At 41.5% G+C, this 25,954-nt stretch overlaps 1 protein-coding gene and 1 non-coding gene across 2 annotated transcripts in view; one reads left to right on the plus strand and one right to left on the minus strand.

Moving 5' to 3' along the window:
• Nucleotides 1-25,954, minus strand: part of PRPSAP1 (phosphoribosyl pyrophosphate synthetase-associated protein 1) — a 33,748-nt gene that overhangs the window by 6,413 nt on the left and 1,381 nt on the right. Inside the window, exons 2-7 of the mRNA XM_008594183.1 lie at nucleotides 21,260-21,312; nucleotides 17,043-17,109; nucleotides 6,551-6,723; nucleotides 5,432-5,547; nucleotides 4,948-5,003; nucleotides 4,083-4,228 (exon numbers count right to left, since the gene is read on the minus strand). Of these exons, the coding sequence (XP_008592405.1) occupies nucleotides 4,083-4,228; nucleotides 4,948-5,003; nucleotides 5,432-5,547; nucleotides 6,551-6,723; nucleotides 17,043-17,109; nucleotides 21,260-21,312 (611 nt within the window). The remainder of the gene's footprint in view (nucleotides 1-4,082; nucleotides 4,229-4,947; nucleotides 5,004-5,431; nucleotides 5,548-6,550; nucleotides 6,724-17,042; nucleotides 17,110-21,259; nucleotides 21,313-25,954) is intronic.
• On the plus strand, nucleotides 12,319-12,392 carry TRNAL-GAG. The gene has a single exon. It is a non-coding gene; the product is annotated as a tRNA-Leu (tRNA).

The raw sequence follows: 25,954 nt of genomic DNA on the forward strand, positions 1-25,954 counted from the left end.
GTTCGGATCCCACATACAGACCGGTTCCCGCTCACTGGCTGAGCGAGGCGCAGGAGCAACACCGAGGGTTGCGATCCCGTTGCCGGTCCCTGGTCCGGTACGGGGGCAACACTGAGGGTTGCAATCCGTTGCCGGACACGGAAAAAGACAAAAAGACCAAAAAAAAAAAAAAAAAAGAAAAGAAAAGTCTGAAACAATTTGAACATTAAATAATAGCAATGGATTATAACCCACTGAATAAAATGAGATTCTATGAATCCATACTGATATAAATGAGTGAATGAACAGAGAAGAAGGAAACACTTTCTTACACTAGAATGTCAACTACTAAATATAGAGGGAACGATGGAATCAGAAAAATGACCATTTGACAACAATCACAGTAATAATTGTTCAGGCAAGAACCATCAACAGATGCTAAGTTTGATGAGAAACAGGATATTTGCATAGTCTTAACATATGTTACTATTAATTACAAAGGGAAAAAAGAGTAACTTTACAGTGAAGAAGCCTGCCAGACACCACTTTAACCAAGTGATCAAAAATCAACATCGCCAGTAATGAGACACATCACGTGTTTCCTGTGACAGTGCTGCCAAAAGTGCAAACCTGAATCTAATCATGAGGACACAAACAAGCACCAATTAAGGGACAGTCTACAAAATAACGGGCCTGTACTGTTCAAAAGTATCAAGGTCATAAGAAACAAAGAACAGAGGAGCCATTCCAGATTAAATGAGACTAAAGAGAAATGACAACTAGATGCCATGTGACCCTGGATTAGGTCCTAGACCAGAAAAAAAGGTTTTTTCTTTTGCTCTACAGGACATTGGTGAGACAATTGGTAAAATATGAATAAGGCCTGTAGATAATAGTATTATAACATTAGTTTCCTGAGTCTGATTAATTATGTAAGAGAGTCTTTTGTTTTTAGAAGTATACACTAAAGTATTTAGGAATAAAGGGGCATTATATCCACAACCCACTCTCAAACGGTACAAAAAATAATAATATGTATATAAATGTTAAATTTGGAGACTGAGTGAAGAGTATTGTGGAAGTCTGTATTATTCTTTCAACTTCTCTCTAGTTCAAAATAAAAAGCTAAGAAAAACGAAGTGTGGATTCTGGAGCCAGACGCTTTATTCCAAACCTTGGATTTACCTGCTCCTGGCTGTGGGTCTGTTTCCTGGTTGAAAGAATGAGAAATAATAAAAGTCTCTAGACAGAAGGTTGAGGACCAACTGCAGTGACCTATTAATGCACTCAGAACAGCTCTTTGCATGTAATCAGAGCTCAATAGATGTGTATTACTACTAGAGCTTTGTTTTTCAGTGTAAGATTGAAAAAAAAACAAAACCCTACCTGTCCATCAACAGGGGACTGATTAAATAGATCGTGGTAGGCTGGTGGCGCTGCAGCTAAGCTCAGGTGCAGCAGTGTTGGCAGTGGTTGCAGTGGGAAGTTTGGCGCAACGACTCCCACCATTTTGCTGGTACAGCCTACCAGAAGGCCAGAGGCAGAACTTCCACTGACTGTGAATCAGTGAGTGAATGCATGGAAGGCATCTGTAAAGCGTATGAAGAACATCTGAAGATAGTGAATCCCAACAGTCCCTCTATCACACATGACATCAGTCAGTTGTTTGATTTTACCAATGATCTGGCAGACCTCAGCTGCCTTGTTTACCAAGCTGATACCCTGACGCCAGCCTATAACAAAGAGTGGGTTAAAGATCTACGTGCTCATTTATGAGCAGGCACAACAGGCCCAGAACTAATTGAGCTGGGAGCATTAGGAGAACGGGGATGTGCTTGGAACACAGGAGTGTATAGCTTACTGTGGTGCAAGTTTTGTATTACAGCAATCCTCTTTCCATTTTGTTACACTCTAGCCAAGACAATGTATTAGATGAAATGTGAGGATCTTGTTCAATCTGAAACCCCCCTTGTTCCCCTTTTTTTCTTTTCTTTTTTTAATGATGATTTAGATGTAAGTTCTTTGTCAGTTAATATTGGTTCCAATCCTTCAAACTGTTCATATCTGCTTTATAACATTCACTATACGAACCCTTCGAGATGGGATGAGGGGTGGTAACAGTTTAGTTATATCCTCAAGATATAAAGTCTTAGTGAAGGGCCGAGCCCGTGGGATGGCCCTATATAGGGATGGCCGGTGCGCTCACTGGGTGAGCGCGGTGCGGCCAGTCTCAAAAAGGACAAAAAAAAAAAAAAGTCTTAGTGAAAAACCAATGTTCTTTACTTACAAAGTAAATAAATTATGGTATATCCTTAAAATAGAATACTATGAAATTGTTAAAAAGACAGAAGTTTGTATGTACTGACAGGAAAGGAGCTAATGAATGAAAAGAGCAAGGGGGCAGAGCAATACTGCCATCTGTGTGGAACTGAGAAGGGCTGGCCGGTTAGCTCCGTTGGTTAGAGCACAGTGTTGTGACACCAAGGTCCAGCAAGGGTTCAGATCCCTGTACAGGACAGCCACCAAAGAAGTGTGTAGAAATGAGAGAAAAAGAAGTATGAGGTGATCCTCAAAGAGTTCATGGAAAGGTTCGTATATCTTTTAATTCTATTTCTCCACGACTTTTTGAAGTGCCCTCATATTTGCTTATATATCCATAAGGCCTCTGAATGGATATACCAGAAACCAACCGGATTGGAGACATGAGTACCTGGGGGAAGAAGAAAGTTTGTGGGAGGCCAGGAGGCTTTGCATTGTAAAAGATTTTCTATTTTTCGAATTCTGAAATATGCGAATGTATCATTTATTCAAGAATGTTTAATTATGTTGGGCTGGCCCGGTGGTGCACTGGAGAGTGTGCCGCTTGGGAGTGCGGCGGTGCTCCCGCCGAGGGTTCGGATCCCATGTGGAGACCGGTTCCCACTCACTGGCTGAGCGCGGTGCGGGCGCAACACTGAGGGTTGCGATCCCGTTGCCGGTCCCTGGTATGGGTGCGACACCGAGGGTTGTGATCCCGTTACCGGTCAGTAAAAAAGACAAAAAGGAAAAAAAAAAAAGAATGTGCTGAGTTGGAACTGGGGGAAGTCCTTACCCTTGAACCCCCAAGGATAATCACAATGGACCCTCAAGCCAGTCCTGCTGCCTCTCCCCTTAGATATGGGCTGAGATCAGGAAGTCTGGGCCATAGTAATAAGCTCCATGGGGTCTGTGTCCCCATTCATGCATGGGACCTAATTATAAAACTCTCAAAAAGTAAATAAAATGCTAATACCAAAAATTTAAATTAAAAAAACAATGTAATAAAATTTACAGAGTGGAAAAGAAAATAAGAATGCTTATACACAGGTGTCTGTCTGAAATAACTGAGGTGTAACTATTCTAACATTTCTTCACCTTACTATTAATCTGTATTTTTGTTTTTTGGGGGTGTTTTTGGCAGCTGGCCGGTATTGGGAACTGAACCCTTGACCTTGGGTGTTACAAGACTGCTCTCTAACCAACTGAGCTAACCTGCCAGCCCTAATCTCTATTTCTGGGGCATGGCAAACAGATACAGATTTTAAAAAGAAATAATCTCCATCTAAAACCTTAAACATATTTTCCACTAAAGAATGTTAGTTATTACCCTCTACTCTGTACTGGCCAGCCACCAAAAAAAAAAAAAAAAAAAAAAAAAAAGTCCCCGGAAGTAAATAGTTTCCACATGGTTGGATTAATAACAGCAAGTTAGTTGGGTATGAGGTCAAAGGGCTATTACTAAAATAAATGCTAAAGTTACCTGATGGCCAAAACCTCAATAGCTATCACCTACCTTACCAAAATATAAAATTAAGATTTCACACAGCTTTTTTACTAAAGTTAAATTTAACACTCTCTGAATGCGAAGTGCTACCCAGATTAGCTCAGCCGTCCTTATACTGACTACAAATGTGTGTAACACACGCACTTCCCTTTTACAAAGGGAGAAATCGATGCAATACCATCCAATTAATTAAAAATAGCAAGACAGCATACATGCCCATAGGTGTTAACTCCTAGCCATTTACACTGATTAAAACTTTCTTCAGTTTACAAATAAAATAAAAACACAGAGCTAATCTTACACGGCAACTCCAGGCCTGGATGCACAGTAGCATTTTTGACCATGGGGGGAGAATGACGCCCATCATCCATGTCCAGCTCCGTACACTGAGCTTCTCCGTGGATTACAGCCAAACCCAGACGCAGTCTTTCAGCATATGACTGGGCCCTAAGAGAAAGAGAGAAATGGTGAAACTGATAGGAGGAAACCAAAGCATCACTATTTCATCACTCTATTAATCATGAAATGAAAATATCATTCAACTTTTCAGGAACACACAAAAAATTATTGATATAAATCAGAATGTGAGGCCCAGGACAGAATGTAAATGCCTTCAGTGGCACATGAGTTGGGGTCTGGGCTAGTATGTAATTCTAGATCATTTTGGTCCTCTCCTTTGTCCAATATTCTAACAGTCATTTTCAGAAGAAAGAACTTTGTTCTAAAAGGTGTCTTAAAAACCACTGCCTACCAGCCAGCTGACAAAACAAACAAACAAAAAAACCATCACCCGGCTGGCCAGTTAGCTCAGTTGGTTAGAGCACAGCCTTATAACACCAAGGTCATGAGTTTGGATCCCCATACCAGCCAGCTGCCAAAAAAAAAGAAAAGAAATTGCCTGAAAAATTCTCAGAGCCTCACTGTTCTCCTTTTCCTGAGAACCTGAAGGAGAACTTCATTTTCTCCCAAGGGAAAGCAGAGTTATTCAGAGACCCACTTGTGTTGTTTGGAGGCTAGAAAGCTGTGGTGTGGAATATGACAAGGACGTGGGGAAACTTGAGCCAGTGAGCTATTATAGGCCACGTTATGACCCCTGGATTCCAAAACAGCTAATTCTGACTCACAAGCACTTAGAGGGGATTTTTACAAATGTCTGCCTTACTTACCTTTTTGCGGCATCAGGAGACTTGGCTACAATGACTGCATTTCTGTAATTTGGAATCTAGATTTGGAGGAAAAATAGAAAATACTGAAAAAAATAACACCTAGATGCTAGTAATACATTTGTTCCTCATATATCAATGATCCAAACTAGCTAATATGCTAGAATTTCATTCACACATTTAAAATTTTTCAACATTTATCAATTGACATCGTTGCAAAAATACTGCTACATCAAGAGATAAAAAAGTTTTCATTCTAGAAAACACAAGCAAACTGCTAAAGATACTTAGAAGGAAATCCATTTTTAATGTCTTCTAAAGATATGATCCTCTATGACTAAATGCGAACCCTATCTGGCTGCCTCAGGCATTAAGACTTAAGGGAAAAATCATTTGATGTGCCTTTCAATATTGAAATCTGATAACAGAGAAAAACTAAATAGGATCTCTTTTGAGGACATTGGGGTGTTTGCTGGTGGCTCCTCACTTCTTCCTGGATATACTGAAGCAGGAAAGGTGAGGCTCTAAGGTTGTCCACTGGAAAGCTGAAAAAGCCTTGTATTTCCTTTTGATGAAGATCCATAGTGATAATGTGAGTTAAACCTGAAATTTTAAAACAAAAAATTACAAAGTTCACCCCTACAAGTTAATGGCGACAGTGGACACAAACTAGACGCTCAACTCCTGTTTCCTACCAGAAGACTGAAAGCAGAGGATACCGTGAACAAGCACAGTAGTTACAGACTTGATTGCTACCCTCAACACAACTTAGTGAACTAAAGAGTGAGTCAAGCCTAATGTGAAAGAGCCTATAACCTTCCACACAGACAAAGAACTAAAGCGGAGAAAAGCACGTTCTCCTCTACTGCTGTTATTAGCTTGGTCCTGAAAACTGAGAAAAGAAAAATCAGCTAGAAGCAAAAATATGAATATGGAATTAATAAATACCAAAGCAATAAAAGATGTAAAAAATGGTAAGGCCTTGATTAAAGAATCTAGGAAGAAATGTTAAGAACTGTGGCTTAAGTAGGAAGAAATAAGAAAGCAAAAGCAAAGTAATATACATTTTAGAAGAAAAGAGATTCATATAACACAAAGATAAGATTCTGAAGTTTGGAATAATTTATGTGATAAAGGAATGGTTTAAGAAGTGTTCCTTTTTTTTTTTGGCAGCTGGCTGAAAATCCAGTTTTAATACTATGGTCTTAAATAGTATTTAGCTAACTAAGGCAAATACATAAATCTAGACCTGAAGCTCAAAAGGTCACATTCAAATGTCAAGACTGCCAGGGAAAACTTTAATGATTAAGATGAAATGGAAAAGAAGTGACAGAACAATTAAAATGGACAGCCCATGACTACAGAGTAGAAAACACTGAAGCAATGCTATTCTAAAGTAAGGAGAAAAGAAAAAAATAAGAACTTATACCTAAGCACACATATCCCTAACCAAACTATGCAAAAGGGAACAAATAAGAAAAAGTAATCAGCAAACAACATGTAAAGAAAGTAGGTCCCAAACTAGATATGCAAAGTATGAACTAATCTCAAAATAGGGAAGAATCCTGAACAATAGTGCTGGAACCCCAGGTCTGTTCACACTCACCTGCTTTCGCCAGCATGGACGCTAAGAGCTTGCACACAATGGAGCCCCTCTTTCTCATCTTGCTTTGCTTGCTGTAGGGGAAGTAAGGGATGACTCCAATAATATTCCTGGCACAGGCGGTCTTCAGTGCATAAGCCATGATCAACAGCTCCATCACAGCTGTATTCACATCTCTGAAACGGAAAAATTTGTAGTTTTGTTTTTGTTTTATTGGCAGCTTGCTGGTACAGGGATCCAAACCCTTGACCTTGGTGTTATAGGGTGGCACTGTAACCAACGGAGCTAACCAGCCAGCCCTATTAAATTTGTATTTTTGGGTCAAGTCCATTTATTAACCCCTAGAAAAGATCTCAGCTTCAGCAATTTAACATGGGCTGCCAAGATTGGTGTTACAGGCGTTTTATCATCACACTAGCTTATGATGGCATCTCACAAATGCAGGGGAAAGCTTAGTAACTCTTCTTTTTAGCTGAGTGAGCTCTGGTTTTCATCTGTGGTTACTCAAACCCACAGCACAGTTAACCCCCTCATCTTTGCCTGCATCTTCTGTGCTAGTGACAGTTACTGCAGTGGCATACAAAGCAACTGCTGGTGACCAGTTACCCCACACTGGCTGGCACTCTCCCAGGGATTGACACTCATGCCAGCATGAGTGACAAGGGAAACCCACCTGCCCTTCTATTTAGCTGCCATTAACAGAAAGATTTGGTCTGTTTTTTTTCTTGTTGGGGGAGGGAGGGAGTGTCTTGGAACTTGTCTTCAAAAACCTACCCCATCCCTTCTTTCCCTGAGATATACAGATTCCTGACAATGATCACCCAAATAGACAAAGAAGCAAATATGAATATGAAAGGCTATTCCCCCGCTCACAGCAAATGTGGACTGCTGTCCTTTGCCAAGGCTGATCAAACCTCAGGTGGGCTCTACCTTTAAAAGGCGAAAGCCTTGAAATGATTCAGGATGCCTGCCAGTGCTCCGCCTCTCACTCTGGCCTCCTCCTGATGCTCCTGGATTATCCACGTGTCCTCACATGCCCCCCTTTGGGGGTCAGGACTGTATCTCCCTCCTCTTCCCCATGTTATTGGTTCCTGCGCATGAGGGGAGTGTGTTCTTCAGCTGCCAGTTCTTGAACCGACATGTCGGAGTGACGCTGCCCTCATCACAACAAAGTGGACAGCCCGCCAACCGCACAGCTGGGACTCAGTAAATGTGTGCTGAGTGAGTGGTTGAATGAAATACCCACTGCGGGATGCTTCTTAGCTTGAAGGATTCTCAGGCCACTTCCTCCCAGCCTCTTCCAGTCCATGCCTCTGCCTCTCTCTCAGGCAGTGTGCCTCTGGAACTGAGCGACTGCAAGGACATCCTTTTCCTCTGACAACGTTTCCCACCCCCAGTCAACTCCCGGAACTTCCAATTTCACCACTGTAATTTGGATTTTTCATAACTACTGCAGGGTTCTATGATAAAAAAATTCTCCCTGAGAGTAGTAGGTATGATAGACTCAGGCTCAACTTCAAGACAACTAAGATATTCCTTTTGGACTGCTAGCAGGTTCCATTACTTTCCAGCTATCATTTTTCTCCTCTGAAATAAATTGAAGCATTTTTCTCCTTCACACTCCCAAATTAATAATGCCCAAATCTGACATCAAAAGGTCAGAAGACACAATATTTCGGTATAATTAGGATAAAACAATCATCAAACATTTACAAGGTACTTAGGAATTCATAATACTGAACCAATTTTACTTCTATCATCCATTTAACAAATATTTGCTGGGCAGCCTGAGTCAAGCACTACATTGGATGGGGGAATAAAACAATAAACAAGGCAGACCACATCTCAGGGGAAGGCTAGAGACCACGCTGGGTCACTCTGGCAATCATTCATTCCAAGAAGAAGCGCACTTAACTCATGGAAGAATGTTCCTCTTCCCAAAGACTCTTACACTTTATTCCAAAGAGGGGAGGGCTTCCCTCGCACTAAGATCATCTAGTCACTGCTGTGTGAGCTCTTGAATGTTAAGCTGGAAGCCTGCACATCATTCAGAGGACAGTATGTAAATAACTCAGGAGTCCACATCTAGACTGAACACCAGACACTGTACCAAAGGACAGGAAAAGTCCTCTTCCACTTAGAGCTGCTAATTAACTTTAGATATAAAATTAGAACATTTCTTAACCTCCCATTTGTGTAATACTGTGTGGTCCTACAAAAGCTCCACTGGACATGGCTTCTTAAATGAGACCCGGGTCTAGTTAGCCCAGCTGGTTAGAGGGCGGTGCTACAACATCAAGGTCAGGGGTTCAAGTTCTCGTATTGGCCAGCCACAAAATAAATAAACTAACTTGCTCCAGTTCTTTAAAAAAAAACCAAAAAACCAGATTCCAATGCCAACAATACGTTTAGAGTTGAAGTTAATTTAGTAGATTCTGGAAGAGTATCTGTCCAAGTAATGGGTTTTTAGCTGGCTTTGTTGTAGCATTTATAACACACGTGTATGATATCAGGAGGTTTAGACAGCACACCACAAGAAAGGGCCAGATGGTAAGATATTAATGTAACAAGATAAACAATTTTTGAGAACTCTTGATTTCAGGGTAATTTTCCTTTCATCAATTACTAATTTCCCACATGAGGTTTTTATTTTCTACTTCTTCTTCCTGATGACCTGTGCCAAGGGATTTAACATCCTCCAGCCCAAGGCTAAGGAAAGCTCCCCAACTCCCACCTCTTACTTGTCAGAAAGGCAACAAAAGAGCCTTTGTCACAATGGCTTTACTCATTCATGGACAGATACTGCACAAAGTGGACACCAGGCAGTTACTTTGGAGCCAGCAGGGTGAAGAGATATTGACTGGCAGTTTCTGCTTGTTCCCTAAGTATGTTTCAAATACATCCTGGCTACTCCTTACAGTCTTGGTATCTAAGTAGGACAATCTTAACTGTTTTACCAACTATTTTTCTTTTCCCTAAGATAATCACACCCTATATTAAACTCAGCCCTTACTGCTCCATCATTTTGGACAGGTGCAAACTAATGTGAGGTGAGGAAATAGGCACGGTATATACACTCATTAAACTGCCCAGGATTGCAAAAGATAGATCAACACATGTAAAAGTAATGGGTGTAAGCCAGCCAGCCACCCAAAACAATTAATTAATTTTTTTAAAAAGTAATGGGAACCTGGGTTAGGATTTATCCCACCCTCAACTCCAATAATTAATCATCTGCAGCAAATAAGCTGTAAATGTTATTTTAATGACATTACATCAACCTACTAGAGCTTATACATAAACATGAAAATTACCCTTTAAGATATACTTTGTAAACTTCATATTTATTTTAGTTAGTTCCACTGTTCGGTATATTTGGAATTTCCTTGATATCACACGTTCAATCACCCAACATAATCACTTCACTCAAAATGGCTTTTGCCGGGCCGGCCCGGTGGCGCACTGCTACAGTGCGCCGCTTGGGAAGCGCGGCGGCGTTCCCGCCCTTTTGCCACTTCCAAAAATCGAATCCATCCTTAATAACCAAAAATTTGCTATTAGAATAACCTAAACATGCAAGTTTGGAAAGTGGTTTCAGGAGATCCAAAACGATTCTGAGCAAAAGCAGCACCAAAAAAAAAAAGGCATATATATGATTTTAGGATGACAGCTTTGAAGGGAACTAAGCTTATTTGAATGTCTAGGCTTGGTCTGTTTATCTAAAAACAGCCTTAGGGCTGGCTAGTTAGCCCACCTGGTTAGAGCGTGGTGCTGATAACACAAAGGTCAAGGGCTCAGATCCCTATACCCACCAGCCACAAAAAATAAATAAAATAAAATCGACCTTATTATTTTAGGTAACATTCCCTCCCGTCTTCACCCAACAACAAAAAAATCTGTAAGATATGTTCCTTCATCTATATAACTAGCAGATAATGCTAAAAAAAAACCTGGGCCGGCCCGTGGCTCACTCGGTAGAGTGCGGTGCTGATAACACCAAGGCCGCAGGTTCGGATCCCATATAGGGATGGCCGGTTCACTCACCGGGTGAGCGTGGTGCTGACAACACCAAGTCAAGGGTTAAGATCCCCTTACCGGTCATCTTTTAGAAAAAAAAAATAAAATAAAAAATAAAAAAATAAAAAAATTAAAAAAACCTAATTCTCTGTGTTTTTTAGTTGGTACTGAAGTATTAAGTACTCAAGCAATAGAAGTACTATACCAGTTTGCTGCGGCAAATCTAATCACCTTCTTTATAGGATACACAATCACACATATCCACTTCGTCCTTTCTCCAAATTTTTCCTCTCTTCCATACCCATCATCCTAAGAGATATAGGAACCGCCAGGTGAGGATATTTTTGCTTTGATACAAACTGAACCACTGGGAAGAGAATCATGGCTTTTACATAATCTTAACACAAGTGCACATAAAGGACGTACCATATTCAGGACAGGGTTTGGGTGTCAAAGGCACCCACTTATACCTATGCTCTTTCTTCAAAGGGAAAGGAGCCTTTCCATATACTAAGACGCATATGTAAAACTGTCATGGTTATTCTACAGATTCACTCTCTGCTACAACTCTGTAAAGTGCTTCCTACTTCTTCCTTTGGTCAAATTTTCTAATACCCCAAGTACAGGTGAAAAAAACTGCAGACGTTTCCCAGTTAGCCATTAACCAACTCATTTTTCCATGCCTTTGTCCCTCCCCTGAAAGACACTTGCACATTGATGATTCTTCATTTGTTAAGTTCAGTCTATATTAAGTTTCACTCTAGACTGCATGTATTAAATATTTATACTGAGCAATCTTGGTTACCATGAGATGTCAAAACTAAAAATTATATAAAATGCAACTTTTTACCACAAAGGACACTAACAACATACTGTTTCTATGCTTGATTAGTTAGAGATGACCATGGACACAGGGAGGAAATCACAAGAGGACAACGCTGTTAACAGTGAACATTTTATTGCCATGACAGTAGACTGTGAATATATACTGATTTTGACATGTTAAAGGAAGTCTGAACTAAAACCAGGAATTTCAAAGTATAGACAGAAACCCCAAAGATCTTTTCAATTTCAGTGAGGAAGGAAGTAAACATCAAGTAGGGACTCACTGAGATCTAAGAACAGCAGAGGGGAATCCCAATTATGCAAACATGGAGAAAAGATGGAAAAGTATAAAAATTGTGTATAGTATACATTAAATCACTCCACAAGTACTTGAGGGCCTATATATGCTAGCAACATAGAAGGCTGAAATCCATGTATTCATAAAACAAAAATTCATCGACTCACTGAGTGCCTACTACAGGCTAGGCATTGTTTTAGGTGCTGGAGACACAACTGTGAGGAAAGAAAAATCTCTCCCCTTATGGAGCTTAAGTTCTAGTGGGGATATGGAGGGAGACATATTATAACCAAAGGAAAATTATGGATATAGTTGTCCTTTTTTTTTTTTTTCCTTTTTGTCTTTTTTACTGACCGGTAACGGGATCGCAACCCTCAGTGTCGCGCCCGTACCGGGGACCGGCAATGGGATCGCAACCCTCGGTGTTGCCCCCGCACCGTGCTCAGCCAGTGAGCGGGAACTGGTCTCCACATGGGATCCGAACCCTCAGCGGGAGCGCCACCGCGCGCCCAAGCGGCGCACTCTCCAGTGAGCCACCGGGCTGGCCCTATAGTTGTCCTTCTACCGTACAAACACAAGCCAACCCATACATTTGCACACCCAAAATGGAGAAATCAAGGGTTCTAGGGCTGGCTGGTTAGCTCAGTTGGTCAGAGCATGGTGCTGAGAACACCAAGGTCCAGGGTTCGATCCCTGTACCGGCCAGCCAAGGGATAAAAAAGGATTCTATGGTTCGAAAACATCAAGAATAACACCACCACCTGCCTCGACTGGATGGCATAATGCCCCTGGAGCCCTCAGAACAGTGCCTGGCACATACCAGCCACTGCAATGTCAGCCATTACCATTATTTCTCTCCCCTACCTCCTAAAATCATAATAAAAGTAAAGAAAAAAGAATACTGCATAGCCTCAGGAAAATGTGCTATAAAAACATTCAGTCTTACTAGGTCAATCCTATGATTATGTATTGAAAAAGATTACACTTTCATGAGGCACCAAAGCCTGTTTTCCCAACTCATCACGAAAATGAGAAACTTTTCAACCTCCTGGCTCTGCAACGACTGTACTTTAGTGGTCCACAAACAGCAGGGAAGGCAGCTCATAAACTCCTCAGTCATGTCATTCATGTCATCCATGCTGTGCAGATCATCTGACAAAAACGGGCATGCGACAGGAGGAGGACAGAGCCTTTTAGTTCTTCCCTTGACTCTGGAATGATCCCTAAATGCATGTAATGGAGCAACGGTCCCAAGAGCACAGCTGCTTGTGGGCCAGCACAAGGAGAACTACCCCCGACTAGGCTAAGTCACCTTGGAGAAGAGCTGAAAGTCAAAGCTCAAATTCCAGGTACCGAGTGTTATCAAGATTTCTTAAAGATAAACAATTCTTTACATAACACACATCCTTTTGCTACCATAAATTCAGTTAGGGAAATAAAGAGACTTTACCAACCAATATTGCCTTTGGACTTAGGCCCCCTTATTTCCTGGAAGATTAGTGACAGAGCTGGCCCACCTATGGCTACAAAGGCTGAGCTGCTATTCTTCCCCACCACTGAGTAACTAGTGGAGGGCTCTTAGTCTAAGGTAGACAAGCCAGGGACCTAGGGTCACACGTGGCTCTTTCCTGTGCCCTAAAGGAACTCAAGAATGCAGAAAAAATATTGATGATAATGCAACTTTACTATTCTCTATCAACAAAAGACAGGATAAGCACGAACAGCCACAGAGCAGCCACGTGGAGTGGCAAGCTCCCTTGCCAGGAGCACTGTACTCCTAGGAAAGCCCCTCAGGTCTTCCCCTCATTTTTAAGATGCAATGTCAAACAAAACGAGGCAAAAAGACTCCAGTTGCCAGGAGGCAAACAATACAAAACCAAAATAGCTGGAGGAAATGTAAATTAGTATATCCTCAATATACATACAGGGCAATGCAGCTGTATCTATCAATACTACAATACATGGATCCTTATTCTGAGCAATTCCATTTCTTGGACTCTTCCTGTAACAGCTTGAACCAAAGTGACTCCACTTTGTTAAACTTCTAAATTTAACAGTTTTTTTTTGCTTACTCTTGTAATCCAAACTGCATAGCTTGCAGCTGGGTATTAGAATACAATGACTCCTGTTCACACTGTACATAAAATAATTATAGAAGAAATTATTAACCCAGATGGCCATTCTTTACTAGCTTACTAACTAGATCTTTTTGAGGTTAACAGGAACTGAATCCGTGACTTGACTTGATGGAGGATGGTCACCATGAATCAGCTCCCACCTGAGAAGTTCTTTGATATTTATCTGCAATTTTATGATTATGCTTGCACGTCTCTGTAGACCACCATGAATCAGCCCTCTACCACCTGTCTCTATAAAACCCTTTGGCAAGGCTGGGAAAAGTGGAGATGGTCCTTGAGACAGAAGTCCACCATTTCCCAGGCTGCCGGCTTCCTGATTATAAGGCTGCCTTTCCTTACACCAACACTTGTCTCTCAATTATTGGCTACTGAGCAGCAAACAGACCTTTGGGGTTTCGGTAACATTCCTACAGATACGCCTGAAACACAGACAACATGGCTTATGTACAAAGATGTTCACAGTAGCACTGTTGTTAACACAAGTCTAGAAACAAACTAATGCACAACTGGTTGAATAAACTGTGGTACATCCATACAACATATTATAAAATACCAAAAGACAAGATAGGAGGGCTGGCCGGTTAGCTCATTTGGTAGAGCACAGTGCTGATAACACCAAGGTCAAGGGTTTGGATTCCAAACAGGCCAGCCGCCAAAAAAAAAAAAAAAGAACACAGACTCACTCACGTGGTATTCCTTCCAAAAATGAATCATCATAGTTAAATATCTGACAAACTCATATTGAGAGACATTTGACAAAATAACCAGCAAAATATCAAAGTCTTCAAAAGTGCTGACAAGGAAAGACTGAGGAACTGTTCCAGACTGAAGAAGACTGAACAGAGACAATGGCTAAATGCTCCGTGAGATTCTGAACTAGTTCCGTCTGCTGCAGAGAACATTACTGGAAAAATGGGCAGAACTTGAACAGAGTCTGTTGTAAGGGTGAGGTGTTTAAGTGTTAATATCCTGATTCTGACAGCTGCATTGTGGTTATGTGAGAGAAAGTCCGCATCTGTAGGAATCACACACTAAAGTATTTGGAGGTAGTGAGGCATCGGGTTGGCAACTTACTCCAAAATGGTTGCACCATACATACAAGTTTCCTGTAAGTTTGTGACTGTTTCAAACTAAGAATTTTCCAAAGATGAGGTAGCTCTTAATGTACTGATATAGAATGTTGTTCTATTTTTAAAACTTAAGCACAGAATGTACTACAGACTCCTTTTATGTCAAAATTAAGAAATATATATAAGCAATTGCTTAAATATGCATAAAGTCTCTGAAAAAATACCCAAAAAACTAATAACACCAGCTGTCTCCAGGGAAGGAAACTGGGTGGTTGAGGTCACAGGGAGATGTCATTATATACCCTTTGAAACTTGACCCATGTAGATATTTGTTGTGTAAGAAAAATTTAGATTAAAAAAATTAAAATTATCTCTTTTTTGGTTTTGAGGATCACTTGAATAATGGAGCCTAAGTTTGTATACACATATAAACAATATGGAGGAATAAATAAATGTTTAAGGTACTTAGATCAAAAAAATGGGGAGTGCGGGCTAGCTCAGTTGCTTATAGCACAGTGTTACAACACCAAAGTCAAGGGTGTGGATCCCCACTCCCCATACTGGCCAGCCACAAAAAGAATGGGGAGTGGATGAGAAGGGCTGGATAATTTTTAATTTTTGGTACACATTTCTATAATACCTGTATTTTTAGACATGAACATTATATTTTTATAATCAGAAAAAAGTATTAAAAATAAACAAAAATAGGGGCCAGCCCGTGGCTCACTTGGGAGAGTGTGGTACTGATAACACCAAGGCCACGGGTTCGGATCTCTATATAGGGATGGCTGTTTAGCTCACTTGGGAGAGCGTGGTGCTGACAACACCAAGTCAAGGGTTAAGATCCCCTTACTGGTCATCTTTAAAAAAGAAAAAAAAAAAAAAACACAAACAAAAAAAGTATTAAAAATAAAACCACTTAGTATTTACTAGTAACACTATATAAGGGATTCTGTTATATTTGCATACATGTTACCTACTCCATGACCCTGTCATTCTCGATCTCCTTCAGACCCAGCTTTCTCAATCCCCTCAATGGGGGCTAAGAATAGCTGCCACGTAGGATTTAAAGATTAAAAATGATACATATGAGGTGGATGGCACACTGCTGGCACTCAGTGCCGTTTTCATTACCAAACGGTCTCAGGAATCAAAGTTGATCAGGACATGAGGGTCTGGATTCTTCAAAGACAAAGATGCCCAACTGCCCCATTCCCCGTGAAACGATGAGAAAGGAGATAACCCCACTAGGAAGTTCGCACTCAGGCAGGCCAAGGCTAGGATTCCTCCAGGGTCAACCCTCCTGCCTTAATGGAAGGAATGGTGATGCCATCTAAAATAGAGATAGGCTAGAAACGGGCCACTGTATAAAATAAAATGCAGCACAAAAACTTTTCTCGATAGGTGTGAACCAAGAGCAGCTATCCAATGCAATTAACAACAAGAAGCTTTTCAGCAGAGTTCAGCTGACAGACACACTGGCCTAGGTTCACTACATACAGAGGTAAGAGGGTAAGATATTTTGCCCTTGAGGTATTTAAAGCTCAGAAAAGATAGTCAAGTAAACTGAAAACAGTATACTACAACAAACAGGGTAGGAATTCCAGAAGACTATAATTGTACTTTCGGAAGCATTTAGTTTAACATGCAAATAAATTCATAATTTATAAACCTCTGAATAATTGTTCATATGAAAAGATAATTACACGGGCTGGCCCGTGGCTCACTCGGGAGAGTGCGGTGCTGACAACACCAAGGCCCCGGGTTCGGATCCCATATAGGGATGGCCGGTTGGCTCACTGGGTGAGCGTGGTGCTGACAACACCAAGTCAAGGGTTAAGATCCCCTTACCGGTCATCTTTTTAAAAAAAAAAAGAAAAAAAAAAAAAAAGAAAAGATAATTACAGGCCGGCCCGTGGCTCACTCGGTAGAGTGCGGTGCTGATAACACCAAGGCCACGGGTTCGGATCCTATATAGGGATGGCCGGTTTGCTCACTGGCTGAGTGTGGTGCTGACAACACCAAGCCAAGGGTTGAGATCCCCTTACCGGTCATCTTTAAAAAAAAAAAAAAAAAGAAAGAAAAGATAATTACATCATTAAGGATTTCAGAGGAAAAGGGATACATAAAGTAGTGCTAACTCTTACCTGGGTATTGTCTGTATAATGAAAATATCTTGGCCACGAACAGATTCTTTTATTTCAACTCTTGTTTCTGAAAAATAAAAATGTCCTAAAGTTTTTTTAAAAAGCACTTCCTGATGTAATAACTAAATAGCATTTGGAGAGAGTAAAGATGAATAAAATAAGTCACTTGGTGCAACAAAATAAATCTTAACAGATTTCAGAATGATATGGACATCTATTAAAAAAATAGTCAAGCTAGAAGGAAAATAAGCCAAAAAAAGAAGACAAAACTATCCAACAGGTCTACAGGGTCCATTAAACACACACACACACACACACACACACACACACACACACACACACATTAAACACACACACACACACACATTAAACACACACACACACACACCCAAAAAACAAACAAAAACCATAAACACCACGCATGGGAAGTGTCTATGGCAAATAAAGAGGTCAAAGGTTAACATCCATATGATCCTTTCAACAAATGCTGAGGCCTCCTCTGTGCCAGGCCCTGTGCTGGGGCCCCCAAGAGGAAAATCTCAACCAAGGCGATAAAAGCTGACCCAGAAGAGACAATTCAATACCAAAGGGCAACAGACAACTCTCTAGGCTCAATGTGCCAGAGCCAGACCAGCCGTGAGGAAGGAGAAAGAATAATGGGGCAGGAACAATGGGCTCACTGCAAGCTGGAACATGCAGTGAGGAAAGGAGCATGGGAACAGAGGAAGGAGTGGCGGCAGAGTGTGCCAAGCAGAGGGGTGGTCAGTTCACTTGGAACCATTGGGGAAGTAGAGTGAATGAAAGAGGCAGACAGGGGGCTGGCCAGTTAGCTCACTTGATTAGATGGTATTGCTAATAACACCAAGGTCAAGGCCAGCAATAAAAAAAAACCAAAAAAGAGCAGACAGGAGGTCAGGGAGCCAATAGATGCCAGACCACACGTGACTCTGGACTTTACTTATTTATTTTTTAAAAGGTGACCGGTAGGGCCGGCCCCGTGGCACACTCGGGAGAGTTTGGCGCTGGGAGCGCAGTGGCGCTCCCGCCGCAGGTTCGGATCCTATATAGGGATGGCCGGTGCACTCACTGGCTGAGCACAGTGTGGACGACACCAAGCCAAGGGTTGCGATTCCCATACCGGTCACGAAAAAGTCATACATACATACATACATACATACATACGTACGTACATACACACATACACACACATACATACACACACATACATACATACACACACATACATACACACACATACATATACACACATACACACGTACACACATACATACGTACATACACACATACATACACACACATACACGCATACATACATACACACACGTACACACACATACACACACACATACATACACACACACATACATACACACACGTACACACACATACACACACACATACATACACACACACATACATACACACACACACATACATACACACACATACATACATACCCACACATACATACATACACACATACATACATACCCACACATACATACATACACACATACATACACACACACATACATACACACACACATACACACACACACATACATACACACATACATACATACACACATACACACACACACATACATACACACATACACACATACACATACATACATACACACACATACACACATACACACACACATACATACATACATACATACATACAATAAAATAAAAATAAATAAATAAAAGGTGACCAGTAAGGGGATCCTAACCCTTGCCTTGGTGTTGTCAGCACCACACTCTCCCAAGTGAGCTACAGGGCCGGCCCTTGGACTTTATCTCTTATTCTGTAAGGAGTTTGGATTTTATTCTAAGTGTAATAGGAAAGGAAAGCCACTGGTAGATTTGAGGTTGGGAAGGATTTGGTCCACTTCTTTTAAAAAAACTGCTGGCTGGCTGGCCAGTTAACTCAGTTGATCAGGGTGGGTGCTGATAACACCAGGGTTTAGGGTTCAATCCCTGTTACTGGCCAGCCACCAAAAACAAAACAACAGCAACACAACAAAAATGAACGCTTGCTGCTCTGTCAAGAAAACTGGGTTAGGGCAAGAGTGGCACCAGGGAGGCTATTCCAGCTGCTTTTGAAGGCGCCCAGCAAATGGCAGGCTGTCCTGGAGTGGCAGCAGCAGAGGCAGTGAGAAGGGGTTGGACCTAAGAGGTATTCCAAAGTCAGAGCACACAAGCCATGGAGATGGATGGATGTAAGTGAAGACAGACAACTGAGTGGGCAGAACCTGGATCCCAAAGAGCCCCACGTGATTATTAAGGAGAATGGACTACAACATATAGGGTAGAAGCAGAAGAAGTAAAAAATATTTGCATCTTAGAAACATCCCAGAGGAGGTGAGTAGAACAGACTAGAAAGGCTAGAAATGGAGGCAGGAAGACCTCAAGAGAAAGCAACAGCTCAAAAGAGAGATAAGCAGCAGTGATGGAAGACTAGAGAAAAGGGTCTTCATTAAACCATTTTCTCCATTTCATAAGATCCCCAAATGCATCACTATGAATTAAATCGGTGACTGCCAAATAGAGTACTTTACCTATCTGCATTAACCTTCAGGTTTTAAATACTAACATCTCCTGATTCTCCCCGGGAAACTGATAAAATTTCTTTTTTTTTTTTTTTTTTTTTTTTTTTTTTTTTGTCTTTTTTCGTGTCCGGCAACGGACCGCAACCCTCAGTGTCGCGCCCGTACCGGACTGGAACCAGCAACGGGATCGCAACCCTCAGTGCTGCGCCCGCCCCTCGCTCAGCCAGTGAGCGGGAACCGGTCTGTATGTGGGATCCGAACCCTCGGCGGGAGCGCCACCGCGAACTGTAGCAGTGAGCCACCAGGCAGGCCCCGAAACTGATAAAATTTCTAAAGTCACAAAGTAAAAAGTCACTAAGTGTGGAGGCTGGATGAAAGATACTTGGGGTTAATTATTCACACATGCTGGGAATGTGTGAATTCCATTCAACTATCTACTAAATTATCTGTCCCTTCTTGAGTACTTTGCTTTTTTTAGATCCCCAAACATCATTATGTCTTAGTAATTCATCCCCTCAAGCTACTTAGATGGTTATAACTTTGAAAAAGAAAAGGAAACATAAAATCATGAACCTACGTTTTCAATTCTGCAAAAATAAATGCAAGTTACTTTACATTAATTTGCCTTCACAAAGAATAAGGGCACTATAATCTGAAGTATATGGCCCCACTAGGAGATTTATAATGGAGAGTTCCCAGGACACTGGTCATCAGGAAAGCTCCGCTAAGCATCATCAGTTAATGTTATAATACAGTTCTCCACACAACCCAGAGGGCAACAAAAATGGGTTACCAACCGATTTTTGGTTATTAGGGTAAGAGTCTACAAGAGACTTGAGATGGAGAGAATTGAAAGAGGATTTTTAGAATAAATTATCACTATCTAGTGTCAGACTGCTCTTGATGCCATTTGAGGACCTAGTGAGACAGATAAATATTTATCAAATACAAACCAATGTAGAAGAAAAACTATTTTATACATCTCTCCTTTTTCATTCTAAAATGACAGGATATTTGTATCATTGTGGAAAGGGGAAAAAAGACGCTAAGGAGAAAAGAAAATTTAAAGTGAAGTACAGAATGATGACGTGTGCCTCTAACACTAAAGAGAAAACGTTTCCGCATTAAACATGTGTAATATTTGCCTTTTAGAAACACACCAGCTAGGGCCGGCCCGTGGCTCACTTGGGAGAGTGCGGTGCTGATAACACCAAGGCCACGGGTTCGGATCCCATATAGGGATGGCCGGTTCGCTCCCCTGGGAGAGCGTGGTGCTGACAATACCAAGTCAAGGGTTAAGATCCCCTTACCGGTCATCTTTAAAAAAAAAATCAACATAAAAAATTAAAAAGCAAATAAAAGGGGCCGGCCCGGTGGCACACTGGATAGTGTGCCACTTGGGAAGCGCGGCGGCGCTCCCGCCCGAGGGTTCGGATCCCACATACAGACCGGTTCCCGCTCACTGGCTGAGCGAGGAGCGGTAGCAACACTGAGGGTTGCGATCCGTTGCCGGACGCGGAAAAAGACAAAAGACAAAAAAAAAAAAAAAAAAAAAAAAAAAAAAAAACAAATAAAAGCACACCAGCTGACTAAACAGTTTCAAGAAGAAAGGGGGTTTAAAGAATACTTTTAACCTACCTCCGTTGGTCTCTTGGTATACAACAGACTTCCCCAATTCAGCACCAAGACGCCTACAAGCAAAAAAAAAAAAGCAATTAAAAATTCTTTTTGAAAAATTTCAGTTCATATGCACATGTTTAACAAAAAGACTCAAATAACTAGACTGGCACTCTTTCCAAAAAAACAATTTAGAAAGTCTAATTCACTAAGGACTAAAATTCTGACATCAGTCCATAAGTAGCTCACCATTTTGTGACACACTGTTTTACTGGAAAGAGCTCATAACCAAAGTTTAATGTCTGGTTCATTGTTTTTTGAATAGTTGTCTTGGAAAATCATTTCCAAATACTTGGTTACTAGCAATAATTCTAAAAACATAAGCCACAGGTAAATGCCTCAATTGTCAAAAGAATATAGATGAAAAGAGACTTCGGTAGGGCCGGCCTGTGGCTCACTCGGTAGAGTGCGGTGCTGATAACACCAAGGCCACGGGTTCAGATCCCTATACAGGGATGGCCGGTTAGCTCACTTGGGAGAGCGTGGTGCTGACAACACCAAGTCAAGTTAAGATCCCCTTACCAGTCATCTTTTTAAAAAAAAAAAAAAAGGAAAGAGACTTTAGTGCCATTAACCAAATATAATTGTGTGGATCTTGTTTTGATCCTGGTTATAATAAGCCAAGTATAAAAAGCCATTTTTCAAACTAGCAAAATATGAACATGGGTTAGTTATTACATAATAATAAGGAATCAGTGGTGGTATAAGTTTTTTTAAGTCCTTATCAGTTAGCATTACCATTTTTATAAGTGAAATAATAGGATCTAATCTACGTGTATGTTGTCAAATGACTGGATAAGGAAAGTATGGAATACATACACAACGGAATACTACTCTGCCATAAAAAAGAATGAGGTACTGCCATTCACAGCAACATGGATGAACTCAGAGAAAATCATGTTAAGTGAAATAAGTCAGGCACATAAAGAGAAATACCACATGTCCTCACTCATAAGTGGGAGCTAAAAAATAAACATATTAATTAAAAAATAAATAGAAAGAAAGAACAATCACAAGAATACGTTGAATTTTCAAAAGGAGAACTGAGGTTACCAGAGGTGGGAAAGGTGTGGGGGAAGGGAGGAATTGGTGAAGGGCCACGAAAAATGACAACATTGTACATTGTTGAATATATTAATTGTCCTGATTTGAGCATCACATATTGCACACAGGTATTGATATCCAACACTGTACTCCACAGATATGTACAATCAACCATGTTACCAAAAAAAAAAAGAAAGAAAGAAATAATATGATCTAAGGGTGGAATGTATTTAAAAATATTCTAGCCAGGTATATACATGTAATGGAATGTTGTTCAGCCTTAAAAAGGAATGAAATTCTGGTATGTGCCACAACGTGGATGAACCTTGAATAAATTATGCTGAGTAAAATAAGCCAGCCATGTATCATTCCATTTGTATAAGGTACTTAGAATAGGAAAACCCATAAAGACAGAAAGTAGAATAGAGGTTACCAGGGGTTAGGGAGAGGGGAGAATGGAGAGTTAGTGGATTTTTTTTTTTTTTTTTTTTTTAAAAAGATGACCGGTAAGGGGATCTCAACCCTTGGCTTGGTGTTATCAGCACCGCACTCAACCGAGTGAGCCACGGGCCGGCCTAGAGAGAGAGTTAGTGCTTAATGAGTACAGAGTTTCTGTTTGGGATGATGAAAAAGTTCTGGAAATAAATAGTGGTGAGAGGTGCACAACATAGTGAATGTACTTAATGACACTGAATTGTACACTTAAAAAATGGTTAAATGGTAAATCTTATGTTAAGTGTATTTTACCATAATAAAAAAAAAAAAAAATATTCCAGCCAAACAAAAAAGTGCAGGATAAGGCCAGCCCGTGGCTCACTCGGGAGAGTGCGGTGCTGATAACACCAAGGCCACAGGTTCGGATCCTATATAGGGGTGGCCGGTTAGCTCACTGGCTGAGCATGGTGCTGACAACACCAGGCCAAGGGTTGAGATCCCCTTACCAGTCATCTCTATATAGGAAGAAAAAAAAAAAAAAAAAGTGCAGGATAGGTAGAGTAGGTGAAACAAAAGATTAGCAAAAAGCTGCTAAGTGTGGAAGTGGGATGAAAGATACCTGGAGGCTAATTGCAGCACACATGTAACTTACACATATCCTGGAAAGGTAATGTACCCAACACTTTCGCTTAAAGTACATAATCGAAATTTTAAAAATGAAGTACATAATCAAAAAAGTTTGAAGATCCTTGCTTGAAGTTTAGAGCTGAAAGGAACCATGGAAATAAAATACCGTGATCTCAGGGGTCATCTAATCTAATGATTTTCAAACTCTGTTTAGTGGTAAAACCTCTTTCTGAATTAAAATCTTACTAAGAAACTCAACATATAGGGCCAGCCCGGTGGCGCACTGCTACAGTGCACTGCTTGGGAGCGCGGCGGGAGCCGCCGAGGGTTCGGATCCCACATACAGACCAGCCGCTCACTGGCTGAGTGAGGTGCGGGCGCAACACCGAGGGCTGCGATCCCGTTGCCGGTCCCGGTCCAGTACGGGCACGACACTGAGGGTTGTGATCCGTTGCCGGTCACAAAAAAAGACAAAAAAGAAAAAAAAAAAAAAAGAAACTCAACATATAAAACATAAGGGATGCACAAATATTTATTATTTACAGAAACTTAAAACCTTTCTGGAACTTGGCAGGGAAGAACCTAATATAAAAACCAAAAACCAGGGCCGGCCCGTGGCTCACTCGGGAGAGTGCGGTGCTGATAACACCAAGGCCATGGGTTCGGATCTCACATAGGGATGGCCGGTTCGCTCACTGGCTGAGCGTGGTGCTGACAACACCAAGTCAAGGGTTAAGATCCCCTTACCGGTCATCTTTTAAAAAAAAAAAAAAAAAAAAAAAAAAAAACCAAAAACCAAAAACCATTGACTTTTAAATGTGTCCTTTAAATGTGCTCCCTTCCGTTTTCTCTCAGCAAGGTCATATGTGGTCAATAAAAACAAACACAAGCTTCATATTTAAAGTTAGTATTTTAGTTGGCCTCAAAAAGAAAGACAAATAACCAGGGGTTAGAAATAGAAAGTAGGTAGTAAACTGCAAAAGGATTTTTTGTTTGTTTTTTTACACTTTTCTAATTTCACTTAAAACTCCAAATGAAAACAGGCATAAGGGCCAGCCCGTGGCTCACTTGGGAGAGTGTGGTGCTGAGAACACCAAGTCAAGGGTTAAGATCCCCTTACCGGTCATCTTTCCAAAAAAAAAAAAAAAAAAAAAAGAAAAGAAAAAAGAAAACAGGCATAGCTGAAAATTTTGACTAAAGTTTCCCTTTTCTTCTACACTTCCATCTAGAATTTTTATTATTTTATTTTTATTTATTTATTATTTGGCAGCTACTGGGATCCAACCCAGGACCCTGGTGTTATCAGCACCACACTCTAACCAACCGTCCATCTAGAATTTTTAAATATATTCATGCAATTATTTATCAACCTGAAAAATTCAGAGCAACTCTAACGTATACTGTTTAAAATGTGAAAACGAAGAGCTGGCCTGTTAGCTCTGTTGGTTAGAGCACGGTGCTGATAACACCAAGGTCCAGGGTTCAATCCCTGTTCGGGAGCTGCCAAAAACAAACAAAAAAGTGAAAATGACTTAAAAAGTCAAAGGACAAGCTACTTATTTTATGTCTTATATTTCTGACAAGTTTATTTGGAAAGAGCCCACAAGTCTCTCCCTTTATATTAGGTAGAACTCTGTCATTCTCCAAAAAAGCCAACTAGAAAGGAGGCCATTTAGTAAACAGGTACTATACAGAGGGCCACTATGAGCCCCCGCTCTGCTAGACACCCTACCTACCTACATTATCTCGGTCATGCTCACATGATCCTTACCCAATAGACAGAATCATCCCCATTTTACAAATGAAGTTTAGGAAAATCAAGTCTCTTGCCCAGTGTCCCAGAGCTAATAAGTGGCAAGAGTGGGAAAGCATCCAGAGAGCTGTCAGACCCCAAAAGCCACTTGGGATCACAAGCTTCCCTGGGTTAAAAAGACAAAGAAAAGCAATGACTTTCCTTCAAGTGACTGATCCAATCTAAAGATACTCGAAACACGGTCAGGCCTAGAGTCTCTATCACCAACCCCGACCATGCTGCGGCCCAGGAGCTGCCCTTCCCCACACCCTTGCTCGGTTGCCGGGTCCTCCCCTCGGAACTACATCCGCCTATCTCGTTAAGGAGACTCGGGAATGGCCACGGCCAGATTCAAAGGTCAGCTCCAACCGTGGGAACGGGGCCAACCGAGAGCCCCTTTCCGAGTCATGCACGCCAGGGGTGGCAGAGTGCTCACCACCGCCCTGGGACGCGGGAGTGGGGACACGAAAGGAAGGACAGCGGTCCTAGGAGTGGGGGCTTAAGTCGCCAAGAGTCCGCCGAAAGCTTCTCAGCTGCAAAACCGGGGGGTGGGGGGTGGGGGTGGTTCTGTCCCCTCCGAGGGTTTGCTCAGCTCCGAAACGGTGAGGCTCTGCGACCCCGTCCCCGGGTGCAGGAGAGCGGGGCCACACAACCCCCCGGGCGGAGGCTGAGGAGCAGAGTTGCCAGAACGACCCCTGGAGAGGGGTTCCCGGGGGCGTGCCGGGCGCGGAGCCCGCCGTTCCCCGCCCGGGCCCTCC

This window comes from Galeopterus variegatus, unplaced genomic scaffold, assembly GCF_000696425.1.
Source record: "Galeopterus variegatus unplaced genomic scaffold, G_variegatus-3.0.2 Scaffold10314, whole genome shotgun sequence".
NCBI lineage: Eukaryota > Metazoa > Chordata > Mammalia > Dermoptera > Cynocephalidae > Galeopterus > Galeopterus variegatus.